The sequence below is a fragment of the Haliotis cracherodii genome, unplaced genomic scaffold (genome assembly GCF_022045235.1).
Source record: "Haliotis cracherodii isolate W230 unplaced genomic scaffold, xgHalCrac1.p SCAF_10, whole genome shotgun sequence".
NCBI classification, from domain to species: domain Eukaryota; kingdom Metazoa; phylum Mollusca; class Gastropoda; order Lepetellida; family Haliotidae; genus Haliotis; species Haliotis cracherodii.
The window spans coordinates 44,514,185-44,533,832 of record NW_027266265.1 but is presented as its reverse complement, the minus strand read 5'-3'; the positions used below and the strand labels follow the sequence as shown (position 1 = coordinate 44,533,832).

The 19,648-nt window shown below is 39.4% G+C and overlaps 1 protein-coding gene across 2 annotated transcripts in view; it reads right to left on the bottom strand.

The window, feature by feature from the left end:
* The window catches only part of LOC139451127 (UPF0711 protein C18orf21-like), a 29,040-nt gene extending 11,727 nt beyond the window's left edge, over positions 1–17,313 (bottom strand). Inside the window, exons 1-6 of one of the 2 annotated variants that reach the window (XM_071232926.1) lie at positions 17,191–17,313; positions 14,462–14,493; positions 9,840–10,066; positions 7,949–8,045; positions 7,145–7,340; positions 3,516–3,921 (exon numbers count right to left, since the gene is read on the bottom strand). In XM_071232926.1, coding sequence (XP_071089027.1) covers positions 3,624–3,921; positions 7,145–7,340; positions 7,949–8,045; positions 9,840–10,066; positions 14,462–14,493; positions 17,191–17,291 — 951 coding nt within the window. In that variant the 5' untranslated portion in view covers positions 17,292–17,313 and the 3' untranslated portion in view covers positions 3,516–3,623. Of the gene's footprint in view, positions 1–3,515; positions 3,922–7,144; positions 7,341–7,948; positions 8,046–9,839; positions 10,067–14,461; positions 14,494–17,190 lie in introns of those variants that run through there. The other variant, XM_071232934.1, reaches the window with a different exon arrangement.
* Between the last annotated feature and the right edge of the window lie 2,335 nt (positions 17,314–19,648).

Sequence of the window (19,648 nt, the reverse complement as noted above, 5' to 3'; positions counted from 1 at the left end):
TTAACCATGTCTCGGGCGTCGCACGTCTCTTTCTAAACAGCACCTTTCTAGGAGGTGTATGGAAGGCTGCCGACTTTCTTGGAGTTGCAGATCGAGTTGGGTTCTGTTTGTTTGGGGTTGATGCTGTATTACCTGATGACACTGTGTCGTCACCATGCTGTGAAGATACTGGAACTGGACTTGAAGTATTTGAACTGATCACAGGACCTTCTGGCATTACATGGTTGCGTTCATTTACAGCAGGACAAGAAACATCAGAGATGCTGATCGACTGGAGACAACTTGCAGCTGATTTGGACGTTCCAGGACAGGTAGCTCTAGAAGCACATGCTTCTGTTGTTTCATGTTGAGTACTTGAGTACTGAGAAGATTTTGTGATGTTATTTTCTATCATTGTGTTTGACAAATGGTTAGCCAGTGGTGTGCATGCATCATAATGATCTTCAATACCTTTTATGGATGTAAATGCGAGGATTATTCTTCTCTCAGTGCATTGTTGACGAATTGTAGGTTGGACATCAATTACAGGAGTTGATGCCTTGCTGGAGAAAATACGGACACCACGACCTGACCAGTTAGCAAGTGCTAATGGCAGGAAATCAGCAACCTTATTGGTGAAATATCCATTCCTGCGAAGATGTTCCACTTCCAGTGAATAACTTTGCCATGTTTCCAGGTTGTTTTCCTCCACTTCAGCATAGAAATCAGAATAAGTGATGATATTATCATCAAGATGATCACACAGTTGTTTCCTCAGTTCACATTCACTCACATTAAGTTGAAGTGCAGAAGCCTTAAAAAAGCAATTTCCATCAGCCGGTACCTTCAGTAACTTGTATCCATTACAATGCAGAAGCTGTTCTAATCTCTCCGTGTGAAACTTTTTCATTTGAGATTCATACATGTAGTTGGTATGACTTTCATGTAATGTCTTCAGAACAACAGTTTCCTCCAATTCCCCACTTGACCTTTCATGAAATTTGCTATGAACAATATTCTTCTGATTTGGTATTGTCAATTCTGTTTCCGATTCAGTGGTGTCAGACGAGCATAAATCTTCTTCATTCGGAAGGTACTCTTCTGATGATGTTTCGATGCTACTTTCAACATGTGTATGTCTATATTTCCCCAAATAAATTAAAGGTTCGTCATCAGAGCTGTCAAATTCATTTTCATTTCCTCCCTCACTGGTATTACTGGAACGTGGCTCTATGTAGTCTTGAGGGGCTTTCGTATGCGTTGCCGACAAAGGATCTGTGTTGTCAGTAGTTTGTACCTGATTAGCATCCATGTTGGTTGCCGTCAATGGATCTGCGCTGTCAGTGGTTGGTAGCTGATCAGTTTCCATGTTGGTTGCCGTCAATGGATCTGCGTTGTCAGTGGTTGGTAATTGATTAGCTTCCATGCTGGTTGCCGCCAATGGATATGGGTTGTCAGTGGTTGGTAATTGATTAGCTTCCATGCTGGTTGCCGCCAATGGATCTGCGTTGTCAGTGGTTGGTAATTGATTAGCTTCCATGCTGGTTGCCGCCAATGGATCTGGGTTGTCAGTGTTTGGTAACTGATTAGCTTCCATGTTGGTTGCCGCCAATGGATCTGGGTTGTCAGTGGTTGGTTGTGGATTTGGTTCCATGCTCGTTGCCGTCAATGGAACTGTGTTGTCAGTTGTTGGTAGCTGATGAGCATCCATGTTGGTTGCCGTCAATGGATATGGGTTGTCAGTGGTTGGTAGCGGATTCGATTCCATGTTGGTTGCCGTCAATGGATCTGGGTTGTCAGTGGTTGGTAGCTGATTAGCATCCATGCTGGTTGCCGTCAATGGATCTGCGTTGTCATTGGTTGGTAGCGGATTCGGTTCCATGTTGGTTGCCGTCAATGGAACTGGGTTGTCAGTGGTTGGTAGCTGATTAGCATCCATGTTGGTTGCCGTCAATGGAACTGGGTTGTCAGTGGTTGGTAGCTGATTAGCATCCATGTTGATTGCCGTCAATGGAATTTGGTTGTCAGTGGTTGGTAGCGGATTCGGTTCCATGTTGGTTGCCGTCAATGGAACTGGGTTGTCAGTGGTTGGTAGCTGATTAGCATCCATGTTGGTTGCCGTCAATGGAACTGGGTTGTCAGTGGTTGGTAGCTGATTAGCATACACGCTGGTTGCTGACAAAGGATCTGCGTTGTGAATGGTTGGTAGCTGATTAACATCCATGTTGGTTGCCGTCAATGGATCTGGGTTGTCAGTGGTTGGAAGCTGATAAGCATCCATGTTGGTTGCCGTCAATGGAACTGGGTTGTCAGTGGTTGGAAGCTGATAAGCATCCATGTTGGTTGCCGTCAATGGAACTGGGTTGTCAGTGGTTGGTAGCGGATTCGGTTCCATGTTGGTGGGTGGTTGTGGCACAATATGGTGTAATATCTGATTGTTCTCAATAATATTGCAAGCTTCCAAAATGTCTTGATCTTCGAAGTCAGAATCAAACTCACTCATTTTCCAATGCCTATAGAAAGAAAACAAAAAACATAAGAAAACAATACATAGCACTGGTCTTGAAATATTTGTGTATGTGACATTATTTCTCAATTTACAATCTAACTTCATGTATCATATATTTACTCTTATGTAAACTTTACTTGTGTTTATGAAAGATGTTTATGTTAAAAACACAAGTCTCACCCATGTCATTTACATACTATTTTATAGCAAAATTAACAAAAAATTCTCTGCGATTATCTGAAAACATCCAAGAACACACTAAAAGTTAACGAACACTCATTTGATAATGACTTAAACATAAAAATCCGTTATATAAATCATCAGACGTGTTGTTGCGTCGTAACTTTATAACAATATAAGAGATCAATATTCAAAAATTAGTAAAATAACAGATAATTTAATTAAATTTACAGTTTTACTCACCTTAAACGTATTTATGTTGATGAAAATAATTTGGACTATGATATTTCCGTTGTAAGACGTTTGTGTAGTGGGGTTTATCTTCGACGCCAGGACCAAGTAATGACCATTAGTATAAGCTGACTGGAATTTGGCCCGGGGATCAGATATAAACATCCTGGGCCATAGAAGGCTAGCACCAGTTAACATCATCTGGTGCGGGGGAGCGCTATCTCTAATCGTAAACACAAAAAGCCAGCACCTCTCAAATGCTTATCAGTTGTTACGGCTCTCCAATTAAAGGAGTCTGAAGCCTATATCAGAGTGCTAGAATGTGTCAATTCTCGATACGTTTTTCTGGCTTAATAGAATTGAGTGAAAACTTTAATGTTGTGTATACCAGCATGTAGTATTTTAGTATAGAACATCCTGGCGCAACACGAGAACAGAGTTAAGTGATAAGTTGTTTATGTCTTGTTGAATATCTTTTGAAATATACAATATAGTACATAGATATTTTGGCGTAGGATTATATATGGTCATACAATGTTTTGAAAGTCATAAAGTCAATTTTATTATTTTACAAGATAATGTGTTCTGGCACTAACCCCTCGAAATGTTACTCCATTATTTCAAGTGATAACAATTTTCTGTATTTGAATCTAATGCTGAACTGAACCTCTACAGTCACACCTGTATGTCAACATTAGCAGCATGGAAACAAGTACAAAAATCTTCAGTATGTCATTTGTGAGAGGAAATCTGCCAGACTGTTTTTCTGCTGTGTCGGGGGTTTAGCTGACTTCTGTTCCTTGAGCATCTTCTCCAGCTGTTGATGCTTGTCTCTTCCCTTCTTCTTCTTCTTGGCGACGCCCCCCGACTTGACCCCCATGGACTCCAGCAAGGCTAACACAGGGGAGGATTTGTTTGTCCTAGGGGCCTGCTGGCAGTCCTTTTTCTTCAAATCGGAGGATTTTGTAACCTGAGACAAGGATCCGTCTTCTTTTCTACTGTCTGGAGTTGTTATTGGTGTGCTGGAAAACATTTTAAAAATATTTTAAAACAACTTTCAAAAGGGGATTTTACTCAAATTACCTTAATTGTACTGGATCCCAGTGACTGTATGTTATTAATTTAACCGTGTAAGTTTGTTTAGTTTACTATTCATACTTTTATCTTTGAAATAGTAAATAATTGTTGGGTGGGAGGTGAAGTAAACTGAATTGTCAGACTAAGCACACACAAATTTCGTCTCTAAAATGTTTATGTCTGTATGTGAGGATCGTCTGCGATGTGGAGGCTACCACTTCCAGAATAAAGCCCTTGCAGCCAATTAACGAAGCTGTCTTAACGCTAAGTTTGACATAAAGTGATCGTAGCTCTGTTAAGTCTATTCTCGAAGCCATCTCAGTGCTAAGATTGACGTAAAGGCGTCATAGCATAATCATTCTTGGCTAAGTCTAATCACAAAACTTTCTAAGCGCAAAGATTGACTGATGCAAAGGTGTCGTAGTGAAACAAATTTTGGCTAAGTCTGTTCTGGAAACTGTCTTAGCGCTAAGAATGATGTAAAAGTGTTGTAGCAAAATAAATCTTGGCTGTGTCTATTTTTGAAGCTGTCTTAGCTTTAAGTTATCAAAAGTTTATGACAAAAAATATGACAGGGTCGGACCTCACTTTTTCGTTTATTTAAGTTGAGACACAAGCAGTGTGTTTGCATGCTATCACTGTGACCTTTTCTATCAAGTGCATTTCTTTAGAGGCTGAGAGTGGTTTCCCTTTGACTCTGAGTTCAACGTATGAAATATATGTAGCACCTTGTCAATTATGAATAGATGGATGGCATGCTGTTTGAAAATCATTTAATCCATGAATGAATTTTTTTATTACGAATGATAAAGGAAAAAGATTTTTCTTCAGTGTTGTGTAAAAAATGCATAATATATATAAGGTCAGTTTGCAGTCTAGGTAGGTTGATTCCCATGACATTCCTTCCCAAATTATAAATTTGTCTCTCAGGGAGCATCGCATGAACCATGTCGCAATGGTTGGACATCCTGTATGAACAGATGTTTTCCTTGTGATATGCTCAGGATATCCTCCTCCAATCTAGCAAAAGGATGTTTGTTCGAGGTGTTATTTCTTGTCCTGTTTCCCTTGACGTGAGAGTGAGTGAGTATGGTTTTACTCTGCTTTAAGTAATATTCCAACAATATCACAGTGGGGACACCAGAAATAGGCTTCACACATTGTACCCATGTGGGGAATTGAACCCAGGTCTTTGGTGTGACAAGCAAACACTTTAACCGCTCCTAAATAGTGTCAGTTTACAGGAGATAGATTAAGCTTAAAGGATATCACAAGGAAATCCTGAACATATTACAATGAAACATACATACAGGATATTTACAAAGTTCTATTTTCATTTCATTGTTGTGAGTATCAAGGATGAAACACGTGATTTTCAACTCGCAAACTTTTGTCAAGATTTGTTTTATTCTAGATGCTCAAAAGACATGCACAAATGACCTTATTCTATGCTAAATAAAAATCAGCATCACCATGAAATTTCCAAATAATTATTATTTCCTCTTGCGATTCATCATTATTCTTTGTCTTTTGAAACTTTCCGACAAATTTTAGAAAAAATTCCATATTTAATGAACCAGCATAGTGTCCAACGGCCTTTTACTTGACCTTGTGATTTTTCACTCGCCCCAGGATAACAGTTATCGCACACAACAGTTTGAAATATAGAGAATCTCACCCAAGTGTCTTTTGATATTAAATATATCAACACGAGTTGATAAAAGTGGAAAAATTCCGAGGCTTGCCGAGGATTTTTGCCACTTTTATCAACAAGTGTTGATATATTTGATATCAAAAGACACGAGGGTGAGATTTTATTTATCATCCAACATCATTCTTCCAACTTTTTCAATTTGTAGACAGTAATTAGCAGTGTCTTCAGTGTAAAAATTACTGCTAACAGCTTCAGTAGCAGAGCCATTACTGATGTCATTTGATTGTAACGTCATGGTAACCAGTGATGTCACAATGGTCTGCAAAGCATTGTGATGTAATTTCATTGCAGCGATATCTACAGTGTAGATATCGCTTGATCTAATCCAATCCATATCTCCTGTGGGAGCCAGTTTTGGATGATAAAATATTGTAAGCAACATTAGTTGAATGATATAGCATTGTGCAACATTTAGACAAGTTGTTGTTTGAGTTGAACATTGTTCTTTTCCAAGGTTAAGCAGTGGACTCCTATTATCCTAACTTTGTTAACAAATTATTTCAGACATTTTGCAAACGAATGACAAGAACGCAAATTTTGTTTCGTAAGTTGCCAAGATTTGTCTTAATAGCTATGACAGCTTTGAGAATAGGCCGCCTGTTGAAGTTGCCATAGAAATACCCAAGAATGCTTCCAAAAAAGACTTAATTCATATGTACAAAGAACACATTACATGGTGGAGTAATGAAAATAACTGTATTATTGGTAAGGCCAACTTGGTTTACGAATCCGCCGACTCAAAAAATTAAAATGTGAAAAAAATATATAAAATAAAAGCAATGGTTCTTTTTATTCCAATGACCAGAAATAAGTAGAATTTGAAAAAAATAAATCATTCACTATCGCTATTGATACAAATAAATGATTTTAAATAATGTAATTTAAACCTGTTGAAATTTGTCTGAAAGTTTCAAAAGACAAAGAATAATGATGAATCGCAAGAGGAAATAATTATTATTTGGAAATTGGAATTTTTTCAACTTTATTTTTGACCTACAGACCTGAGTTCGTGGGCCTAACATGTAAACCAAAAGGTGAGGTGAGGTGAAATGGGGTTTAACGTTGCGTCCAAGATTATAACACTTATATAGCGACGTGCATGTACGTGTGTGTGTTTGTGTGGCTGCTTGTACTAGTCCAGACTGATGCCGATTTATAGTGCTAGCTCACTGAGATACCATCCTGCAGTTTTAACATGAATACCCCACTCAGACACAGTATACTGACTTCGAGCCGACCAGTCCTTGTTTTAGCCCCTTAATGCTGAGCGCCAGACAGGGTAACAACAAGTACCATCTTTTAAGGTCTTTTGGAATGAAGCGGCCGGGGATCAAACCCCGGACCTTCCGCTCTCCGGGCGGACGCTCTACCACTAGACCACGGAGGCGGTCTGTAAACCAAAAGAAAATGACTGGCCTAATCACAAATGTGGCAAAGCTGGGATTAAAGACTACCTTGTGCCAAGTGGTGCACCAACATTTTTGTTCTTCAAATTAGTTTTGGCAGAACCTATGCTGATTGGCCGACTGGATCCGTTGGTAGTGCCACCAATAAACTCATCAGGGGAGATCACTGAGAGAGGCGACACTGATGCTTTCTTAGATTTCTTTTTTCTTTTCTTGGTAAAAGATTCTTCTTTCTCTTCAATTTCTACAAAATTCAAACTTATGGTACTGACAAGTTAAGAAACATAATCAGGGTGAGTCAGGAACACACAATCTTAGTAAAATCTAAATATGTTTTTACATTTGTATACTTATCCTGCATTACTACGTCTAAGGATGCATTAAGGAGTGATGCAGGATGAGTAAATAATTTAGTGAAATCTAAAATCTAAAATTTTAGATTTGTAAAACTTATCTGGCATTACTCCTTAATGCATCCTCAGACATAGTAATGCAGGGTAAGTAAAAAATATAGGTTTCTGTTTTGTTTGCTATTGATCACCACAATCAGCAATATTCCAGCCATATGACGCAGTCTGTAAATAATTCAGTCTGGACCAGACAATCTAGTGATTGACATCATGAGCATCGATCCAATCAATTGGGATACGATGACATGCATCAACCAAGTCAGCGAGCCTGACCACCCGGTCCCGTTAGTTGCCTCTTACGACAAGAATAGTCGCCTTTTACAGAAAGCATGGGTTGCTGAAGACCTATTTTTAACTCTTGACCATAGGATTCTGGCAAAGGGACATAACTCTGCACATCAAACTGCAGCACCTTAGACACTGTATCCAATCCTCCACTTACCTATTGGTTCTCGCCATGACAAAAGCTGTTTGACACGGTCAGAGCGACCCTGACATTTTGTCTTTGTAGTTTTACCACACGTGTTACACGACACTGTCTGCAATAGAAGTAAACGGGTTGAACATCTGACATCACATGGGGACCAGTAGGGAGGGTTTTACCCATCTTTCATCAATCTCAAGATTGCTCTGACAACCTGTACCACCTGAAGGCCTCATGGACCTATATACCCAGAACCCTCACAGACTGCACTTCATGACATGCTTGTACACAGAAACAGAAAGACGTATGGTTTACATGCCAGGCCGTTTGCATAACTTAATTTACTCTTTCCACCAACTTGAAAAAAACACTTGTAGTTGCCTATTTGAGAGAGTGAGTCAGTGAATGAGTGAGTGAGTGCTTGAGTGAGTGAGTGAGTGAGCAAGCAAGTGTAGCTTTACACCACCTTTCATCAAAGGCAAGTGCACTAAATATAACCCTGAAAGGGCATACACATTGTGAGTGAGTGAGTATGGTTTAAAGCCACTTTGAGCAATATTCCAGCAATATCACGGCAGGGGACACCAGAAATGGGCTTCACACATGGTACCCATGTTGGGAATCGAACCAAGGTCTTCGGTGTGACGAGCTAAGGGTTTAACCACTAGGCTATCCGACAGCCCCCATTCACATTGTGCTAACATGGAGAATTTAACCCAAGTCTACCCACACGTAGCTAGTTGGCTACATAAGTGGTTGAATGTTCGCTCATCACGCCGAAGACCTCGGTCAATTTAACACACGGGTATATTGTGTTAAGACCATTTCTGGTGTCCCCGGCAGTGACGCTGCTTGAATATTGGAAAAAAAAACCCGCATAAAACCTCAATCACTCACTCACTATTGTTTGGGCTTCATCTGTTCATGATAAAATGAATAGTTTGTTGCAACTGTTCCATTAAATGTGACATTACATCACATGAGCTGTCTTATTTGTGATTTGGTGTGATTTCCATTCGGTCACATGACAGCAGCTATGGTTCCTGCAAAAATGTACCTGAGATGGAAACAGCACTTCTTTTTTTCACCCAGGATGATCGTGAAGCGCTGTCTTATTTGTCGTAAGGTAAGTAATAGATGCATTAATGAGTAATGCAGGATAAGAAAAAATATAATATTTCTCTATAGTGAGTATGGTTTTATGCCGCCTTTAGCAATATTCCAGCAATATCACGGCGGGGGACACCAGAAATAGGCTTCACACATTGTACCCATGTCGGGAATCAAACACGGGTTTTCGTCATGACGAGGAAACGCTTTAACCACTAAGCTACCCGACCACCCCTATTTCACTACATAAAAGGCTACTGTGGCGGATTCGAACAAGCATGTGAAGTTGCTGCTTCTTTGGTCTATAGTCCTCATCATTTGAAATAAAATCACAAAATATCGCGATTACAAATTAACAAAGATAGCTGCTTGTGAGAACAAGCCATTCTTGTGATGAGGATTATTACCGTAGTCACAATTAACCAGGTTAAGATCTGCAGTGGTTATAATTAGCAATGCCTGCATCTCGAACCTGGTCAGTAACGCTGTACGTACATTACCAGCACAAACTGAAAGAGTGAGTGAGTGAGTGAGTGAGTATGGTTTTACGCCGCTTTTAGCAATATTCCAGCAATATCACGGCGGGGGACACCTGAAATGGGCTTCACACATTGTACCCATGTCGGGAATCAAACCCAGGTCTTCGGTGTGACATGCGGATGCTTTAACCACTAGGCTACCCGACTGCCCCTCAAACTGAAAGAAAAAACCCGAGAAGATGTCCATAAATCACTATTGACCTAGTTTGAGATGCACATGGACCTATTAACTCTGATGCCCTGGGATACACGCTACATACCAGGACATTCCTGCTGTTGAGGTACCCCTTTACCATCTTCAGCTGACACTTGCTGAGGGTCGGGTGTAACGACGAGGAGGCAGAGGCGGACGTCGACTGTTGTGCATATCGATCCAACAACTTCTTCAGCTTCTTCGTCAGAGGCGTCCTAGGAGCCAGTCTCACCTTATGGTTGTTGCTGGTGAATATTGTACAGCACAGCTGACAGTGTGGGTTGAGAGGGGGGTCTGAAACAGTCAGATATCAGGGATTTATCTAGACCTGCTCAGTCCGATATTCAGTCCCAAGTCTGTAGCAAATGTTAGTAAAAAATCCCAAATTGGATTCTAAAATTTCCCAAATCATGCTAATATAGTTACATAACCATCTTTCCGAGGCATATCACTCATGTCACTTGCATTTGCTTTAAACAAAATGGTGGCGCCCAGTCAAGACGATCCAATTGATAAATAAGATCTTTATTGTAATAAAAGAGGTCTTACTTTACGAAGTGCATCAAAACATGTGAGCACCTTGATTAAAAATATGAAAAAAATGGAAAATATATGTTGACGCCGATTTGTCGGTACACATGCTTTGCAAATCCTGCGATCTACCGAAATCTGCATGGCAGTTTACCAACCGGATGTAGATTTCATTTCGCGATTTTGACTATGCATAGACTCCTTAGTTCAGACTAAACATAACTCCATAATACCAGCCTAGTTCATAGTCAGTTTACTCCCTTTCCTTTGGAAGATAATATATCACTAATGTTTGTTTTGTTTGTTTATTGTTTAACGCTGCACTTCACAATATTCCAGCTATATGACGGTGGTCTGTAAATAATCGAGACCAGACAGTCCAGTGATTGACATCATGAGCATCGATCTTCACAATTGGGATCAATGACATGCATTAACCAAGTCAGCGAGCCTGACCACCCGATCCTGTTTGTCGCCTTTTATGACAAGCATAGTCGCCTTTTACGGCAAGCAGGGGTTGCTGAAGACCTAGTCTACCCCGGGTCTTCACGGGTATGTAACTAATGTGATGGCTTGACAGAGGTGACTTGTATTTCACAAATAACAGAATCAATTAAGAGGCTTAATGCATTGTAATACAATTTTTGTATGGAATTACTTGTTAAAATACCTTAGAATTTGGGAAAACAAGAACTTTAAAAAATCACGAATTTGAACATAAATTTGTTTGCCAAGGGCACTTAGTTTGGAGTCCTAGGTCCTTGGTTGTTGACCTTTAAGGAGCATTGGGAGATGCTTGACTCCTTAACAAATTACAAATTCCGTAAATGTTTGTTTGTTGTTTAAATTCACTCTCTGCAATATTCCAGCTATATGACAGGGGCCTGTAAATAATCAAATAGGGACTAGACATTCTAGTGTTTGATATTGTGAACATCGAACCATGCTGTCGGGGTACGATGACTGGCCATCAAGTAGGGCTGGGACGATACACCAACTGTGAGATCCGATATGTATCACAATACCTTGCTCACGATCAAATATGTACCACAATATGTGCGTGTGCTGGTATCTGTGGTGCATAAGCCATCTTTTTCATGGACAGGATGGCTTGCACACTAACGATTTACAGTTGGCAGTTTTAAGTATAGTGCAATGGATGAAAATATTTATGTTTCCACTACTCATTTATTATTTATTTATTACTTTTTTATTACTCATAATTAGTGTTAGGTGTAACATTTATTAAAGAATTCATTTAAGGTAAGAATCAACACTTTTTACTCAGTATGCGTTTATGATCGATACTTGTGTCAAGAAGTAACAAATCGCGATCCACCAATGCATCATTGTATTGTCCCACTACTACCATCAGCCAAGTGAGTGAGCCTGACCACACTATCCATTTGGTCACCCCGTACAACCACATAGGTTGCTTGAACCATGGGGAACAGATACAGTAAAGATTTGTTAACATAAGTTCAAATACCTTGATCGTGTGTACATTCCGGGTTCAACTTACTCACGTTAATGGTCCCTCTAGAATCGTTATTGACACTATTGTTCAATTATGAATTTACTTCTCAAAATGATACATCTGCATTGCAATACCTTGATAACACTTTCTTTGCCAGGCTTTATTCTTTAAAAAAACCAATATCTTCTAAAGGTTAGAAACCCATTGGTAGATTTGTCTTCTGTTATTTTTTTTTGTTTAATGCTGCTGGAATCGATATTCCAGCTATGTACAATAATCGAGTCTGGACCACACAACCCAGTGATTGATAACATAAGCATCGATCCACGCAACTGGTATACGACGACATGCAATCAACCAAGTCATCAAGTCTGACCACCAGATCCATGTAGTGGGAGGTCTGAATCGAGTTTTGAATTTTTCCACACCTATCCACTAAGGATGTGCGGTATTATTGGTATATCGGTAAATTGAGGTTCATTCTTTCCAACGTATCACAATTTCATTTTTGCATGCTCAATATATCGGGTGAAGCGATTTTTTTATGTTATTTTCTTGCCAATGTTAATAACCATCCCTACTATCTACAATGAATTGTGCACCCAAAATAATATATTTACCACCAAATTTAGAGACTCTCCTTTCAGATTCTGATTCTAGATTACTCCTTGAACTCTGTATCTTTCAGTACGTCAACATTTAAGGTTGAGATAAAAATGTCCAAACAAAATGGTGATTATCTTGGCTATCAGGACAATAAATAAGACAACAAGTGTGATATCATAATCGTGTATGTTGATATAACTGTTACTGACTCATAAATAGATATATAGATCATTAGATACAGCCTGTATCACTTGACCCTTGAATCCTTATACACCTCCCTTCTTCTCAGTCACTGACACTCATAATCATGCTAATCATAATATTGACACATTCTGTATTTCCCAAGTTATATCTATAGTTCTTCAGGGTATTGTAATATTGTGCAGGGGTTTACGCAATGCACAAATGTAGAGAATGGACGCAGAATAAAATATATTGCTTCCCGAGGGACACACAATAATATTCCTTGTACCTACAGCGTATCAAGAGCAGTTATGGGTGTCTGTTATTTCGTCCTTCAATCGTAGTGAGTGATTTGGGTTTAACGCCGCTTTTAACAGTATTCCAGTTATATCGCAGCGTGTCAGCTTAATGTGGGAGGAAAGCCCGAAGTGATGCAGGTCTCAGACATTTACCACTTTGGTGAAACCCACGAGCACGGGTATGGTGCTGACAAACCTAGAAACATAATCGGGGCGAACCGGGATTCGAACCCACAATCATAGGTTTCTGGCGTGCCCAAGGGACGCAACTCTGCACAGCGAATCGTGGCGCCTTAGACGACTGGGCCACCCGTGCCCCCTCCATCAATCATAACCAGTGTCCACATTATCACTGATTCATTCCAGGCTCTAAAGTAATTATCTAAATATACAGTACATTTCATTACTTTACAGGACCCTCATACTGCCAATAAGGACCCTTAAAAGTAATTATCGGGGGGTCTCCTTGACCCCCACTTTCCCAAGTCCTTATGAAACCCTGATTGTGTATCAGTACTCTTGCTATTGGGGGTGCTAAGATTTACCATGTTAGGTAAAATTGGGTTACGTTCAAGATGAACGGTATGGCACTTATATATTGATGTGCATGCATATGTGTGTCTCTGCTTGTTTTAATCCAGACTAATGCTGTTTTTCCAGTGCCATCCCACTGAGATACCAATCAGATTCTACCTCTGTCACTCGCATTTGATTCAAACAAAATGGTGGTACCCACTCAAAATGATACAATCAAGATCTATATTGTAACAAAATTGGTCTTACCCCGCGAAATGCATTAAATCATGTGAGCACCTTGATTAAAAACATGAAAACATTTTTAAAATATGTGTCAATGCCCATTTGACGATACACAGGCTCCGCAAATCCTACAATCGACCGAAATACGCTCGGCAGTGAACATTCTGTATATGAACTGAATGTCGATTTTGTAGACTCGTTAGTCCAACCAAAATATAACTCCATAATTCCAGCCAAGTTCAGCAAGGGTGGAAACTTGACTTTTGTAGTCAGATAACTCCCTTGCCTCAGGAAGATGATCCGTGTGAATGTACATGATGTAGCCTGTGATTACATACCATTTATGTGCATATTGCATGTATGTTTGTTTGTTGGTTAACTCCGCACTCAGCAATATTCCAGCAGTCTGAAAATAATGGAGTCTGGACCAGACAATCCAGTGATTGATATCTTGAGCATCGATCAACGCAAATTGGATACGATGACATGAATCAACCAAGTCAGTGAGTCTGACCACCTGATCCCATTAGTCGCTTCTTACAACAACCATACGGCAAGCATAGGTTGCTGAAGACCTATTCTAGGCCGGATGTTAATTGAGTCAATGTACCTTTTTCACAATTCAATTTGAGATCCACAGCACTCCTCCCATTGGCTGCACTATTTCAATGTTTAAAAAATAAATGTATTTTACTTTGGTTTTGTTCGTTTGTTGTTTAACTGTTGTTGCACTTAGCAATATTTCAGCTAAATGGCCTAAAATAGTTTTGGTTCCCATGCACAAAATCCTAATAACAAAGTTGACAAAATTGGTAGCTAAGTTATTGTTCCTACCTTTGGACATTTTAAAAGTCTTGGCTCTGAATCTGAAACAGTAATAAGAATAGGTTTTCATCTGCAGTTGACATGCCATTAGTACAGACATACGTAGACTACAGAAAGCGTAGAGTGAGTGAGTAGATACAGAAATAGGTGAGGTGAGGTGAGGTGAAATGGGGTTTAACGTTGCATCCAAGATTATTGCACTTATATAGCGATGTACGTGTATGTGTGTGTGGCTGCTTATACTTGTCCGGGCTGATGCTGATTTATAGTGCTAGCCCACTGAGATACCATGCCGCAGTTTAACATGAATACCCCACTCAGACACAGTATACTGACTCTGAGCCAACCAGTACTTGTTTTAGCCCCTTAATGCTGAGCGCCAGACAGGGTAACAACAAGTACCATCTTTTAACGTCTTTTGGTATGACGCGGCTGGGGATCGAACCACGGACCTTCCGCTCTCAGGGCGGACAATCTACCACTAGACCATGGAGGAGGTTTACAGAAATAGGCTGCACACATTGTACCCATGAGGGGAGTCTTGAATTCTTTATTCAGTACAGTACAGGCCACAGGCCACAGTACAAAATGTATGGCATATTTATGGCAACAGTCACAATGATAAAATATGTGTTCTCTCTTCTTCACTGTGATACAGATAACCTGGCACTTCGGAAAGCAAACAATTCAACCACTAGTCTACCCCACTTCTGCAGAAAAGTAACAGAATAACAATAGATGTACGAGGAATTCCAGAATATCTAGTTATAGATCATGTGTTATCATCGTTCAACATGTTCAAGGTGCAACTGTAGTGCTAAAGTTCAACCTTGTTGGTACATACACTATATGGTACAGACGACATCCACACACGGATACATTGCTCCACACAAAGACGTATATCATGTATATAGACGTCTTTGCTCTATATAACTAATAGGGGGTATTCATATGAGTGAGTGAGTGAGTTTGGTTTAATGCCGCTTTTAACAGTATTCCAGTTATATCGCGGCGTGTCAGCTTAATGTGGGAGGAAAACCCGAAGTGATGCAGGTCTCAGACGTTTACCACTTCGGTGAAACCCATAAGCACGGGTATGGTGCTCACAAACCTAGAAACATTATCAGGGCGAACCGGGATTCGAACCCACAATCATAGGTTTCTGGCGTGCCCAAGGGACGCAACTCTGCACAGCGAATCCCGGCGCCTTAGATGACTGGGCCACCCATGCCCCCTATTCATATGAAGATTACAGCACAAGAATTGGTACATGCGGTGATACGTGGACCCATTTCCGTAAAGTGGGTCTGCCTGTCGACAAGGGGCGGGGCCCAGCCTATCACCATGTGGGAAACTTTAACCCAGTTTCTGTATAGTAGAGATATTAGCACTTATGGACAGGGAGTATAATTGACGTGGCAGGCTACAAGTGTATACATATTACCATTAATATGGTTCATGATTTAGATTAATAAACACACTCACTACATTGTGGGTTCAAATTTTAATAACTTTTTGCATGTCTCAAAAGATATACTTCATTATAAAATAATATTACAATAATGTAGCCATTACTTTGAAAAGATTTATTATGAAAAAATATTAATAACTTTGCAACTGTAGATATATCAATGTTGACTGTATCATGTATACCAGTAAATGATTGTGTCAACCTAATACCACATGTTCCTTGAAAACAATAACAAACGTTTCACAACAAAGTCATTGTTGTTGAAACATTTTACTGGCTTTGTTTTCATAATACTGTATTCAATGTAATAAGCGCCCCGCTCTAATAAGCACACATGGCGATATTTGCTAACATATTGGCTAGTGAACAATCCCAATTAGCACCCCTTCCGATTGATCAATGTACACAAGACTTATTTATTAGTGTTTAATACACACTTGTGTGTTGAATGCATCCTTAATTATGGGATATTAAATTCAGAAAAAAATATATCTGTCGTATATAATACTCACAGATTTTTCTTTTGTATCATTTCATGCTGTCAGCATAAACCATGAAATTTACAATCTTTCAACTCTGTTTTTTTTACCAAACTTTTATTCTAATGAACCCTCTATATTTGTTTTTTAATTTTGTATTACATAAATATGTGCTATATTCTCATTCCTGGATTGTCTGGTCCAGACTCGATTACTTACAGACTGTCATCATATTGCTGGAATATTGCCGAGCGCTGCGTTAGACAACAAACAAACTAACATTCCTGATACCTGAAGGTCGCCTACCACATGCAAATTACAGTTTGTTTTATCTTCTTGGTTACACCCACATATGTGCGCCTTATGACAGCATACCGGTACATGTTTGTTTGTTGTCTAATGTCACACTCAGCAATATTCCCACTATATGACGGCGTCTGTAAATAATCGAGTCTGGGCCAGACAATCCAGTGATTGACATCATGAGCATCAATCCACGAATTTGGGATACGACGACACGCATCAAACAAGTCAGCGACAGACGAGCCTGACCATCCGATCCCGTTAGTCGGATAGATGCCTTTTACGGACTTGCATCAATAGGTAGGTATATGGTAGAAAAACAAAACTGCGCCGTATCGAGCGTCTGAATCAAAGCTATCTTATCGTGTTTATGTACAGCTACGAATTCCTGTGTGTGATTAGGCCAAAAGCTATCACCAGCCACTGTAGCTAATAATAATTACAAACCAACTCGCAGACGATGCCGAGACAAAACAAGGACATACATGCAGTATCTTGAATACTCAGGTTGGGTCTTTAACAGGCTTTCACCCAAGTTATTCAATGCCCTGGCTTGATTCTCGTAAGTCTTTGGAGGCGCTTCCATCGTGTTTACTGTCACCTGAAACACGTTGGTTTCTGACCCGGAAGTTATTTGCTGAGGTCGAATGTGTTCGGCTAGAGTCGTAACTCTTCCCATTTCATCGGCAAGTTCCGCTTTCTTCCGTACACTGCAGGTTGCGTGGGTGTGAACGTGACATATTGCGTGACACTAGTAAATGGGAAAATAAATAAGGATAAGATATATGGATTAACATCGTCTATATTACAATTAGGAGCGACGTATATATATACCGGACAGGAGGCAGTGTTTATACTGTATAAACACTGGTATATATACTTGTCAACCATAGTCTGTACATCACTTGCTTGATAAGTGTTAGAACCAACACAGAAACGTCGCTCCTACTTGTAATAAAGAAGTTGTTCATCCATACATCTTATCCTTACTTGGTACTCCAACTTCTAAATGCCTCCTAAAGAAGTTAAACCCGAAAGGATAATGTGCAGATATGCATTTGGTTGTCATGATCGTACTTTCACCAACAAACATTGCTAACAAGTCACCGCACAGTGATTTTATCTACCCTCAAGTGTTTTATAGAGGATACGTTTGCAAATCATACAGCGTTAGAGGTCATGTCATGGTCTATACTTAGATATGATACATGCAGTACGTGGTTCAGGGGAATATTTCTTTCAATCAAGGAACCATGCAGTCTTGTATTACTACTCTAATCGTAGGTTGGCTGGCTGGTTAGTTAGTTAGAACAGAGACCATATACCGTATATGGTCTCTGGTTAGAAATAGGCGAGTGACACAGTAAATTATATAAATTAGTTCGTGTAGTTCCACAGTACAGTACAGAAATTAGCTGTAAGTTAGTGGTTTGGGGTGGGGTTTTTTTCGGGCTGATCGCGATTGTGTGTCGGTTAATATAACAAATCCCTTGTTGGGAGCGTGCCACGAGGCCGATAAGTGTTATGGGTACGATTAAGGGGTGCGCTGAGAGTCACCAGGTGGACTTGTATTCTGTCGACCCACCCACCCAACTCTAATTCGCCCAGATCATGCAGATTATCTGTTATCGGTTATAATATCATTATCCGATGAACTGTCATAATATTCTTTATGCCAATGCATCGGGTTCACACACACACACACACACACACACACAAATTACCTTAAAATAATTATCTTAGCAGTACGATCTTTAATGTCTATGAAAAGAGTGCAAATAATTTATGCCAGTAAAAACTGCCTTGATAACTGCCAAACACTTTTCAAATCACTCATATCAAGGTCCACACACACACACACACACACACACACACACACACACAATATACATATATATATATATATATATATATATATATATATATATATATATATATATATATATATATGTACGGTAAACAATGATTACAGTGCACATGTACTTTGAGCCTATTACCCACATTACATCTATCATACCTTTTTGGGTATTAAGACTTTGTCCCTTCATATCAGCTATCCCTTTACGTATCGGATAATATTACTGTATGTGGGCCATTTTCCTTGAGTACAATAAACTTTATTTTTAGGTAACATATTTATTTCATCTAACTTTAATATATGTTGTCATAAAAAATCAAAACTGACAAATAGTTCTTATCTCTCTGACAAACAATTGAATTTAGAAATAATTAATGAATATGTTGTGGATTCAGTAACTGTAATACTTAAGTAACTCGAGAGAAAAATGTATGATTAATAATCATGGCAATTAAAATTTTATAGATCTAATTAGCTTTATATCACTTTTCTTATATTTTAAAAAAAAAGTTCTGCGGAAATCAAACGGTCATCTAACGGGTACGCCAAAACGATCAAGAAACTAAATAGGTCAGTGCACACGCTTCATGTCCTCCACTGGTCGATGTGGTGTTCAAGAGTAGCTACATTTAGGTTATTTGTTTGTTTGTTTGTATGATTCGAAAAGTACGTGCGATCTGATCTCGGTCAAAGTAGCTCTCTTCGGAGACGTCGATATGTCGCAACTTACAAAGCTTGTTTGGAAATCAGTCTTGGCCACTGATATTGTTTGAAATATTTGGATACAGGCTATTTTATATATTTTGTGCAAATACACGAAGAAAACAAATGACGTTGTGCTTATTACGAGCATTGAAAATGGACAAATGCAACAACGCACGTTTGAATGTGATCGTACCGGTCAAAACCTATCAAACGGCACCGCATCAAAACAGCACCAACCGTAAACGGCAGGTGGTTTCGTGAAACCGAGCGAAGGGTGTTTCCAAAACGTATAACAAGCAGCAGTTACTGGTTATTTCAAACAATGCGTGTTGTAATCACACTTTCCCCACTCAAATTTTTTTACGCTCATGTTATTTAGA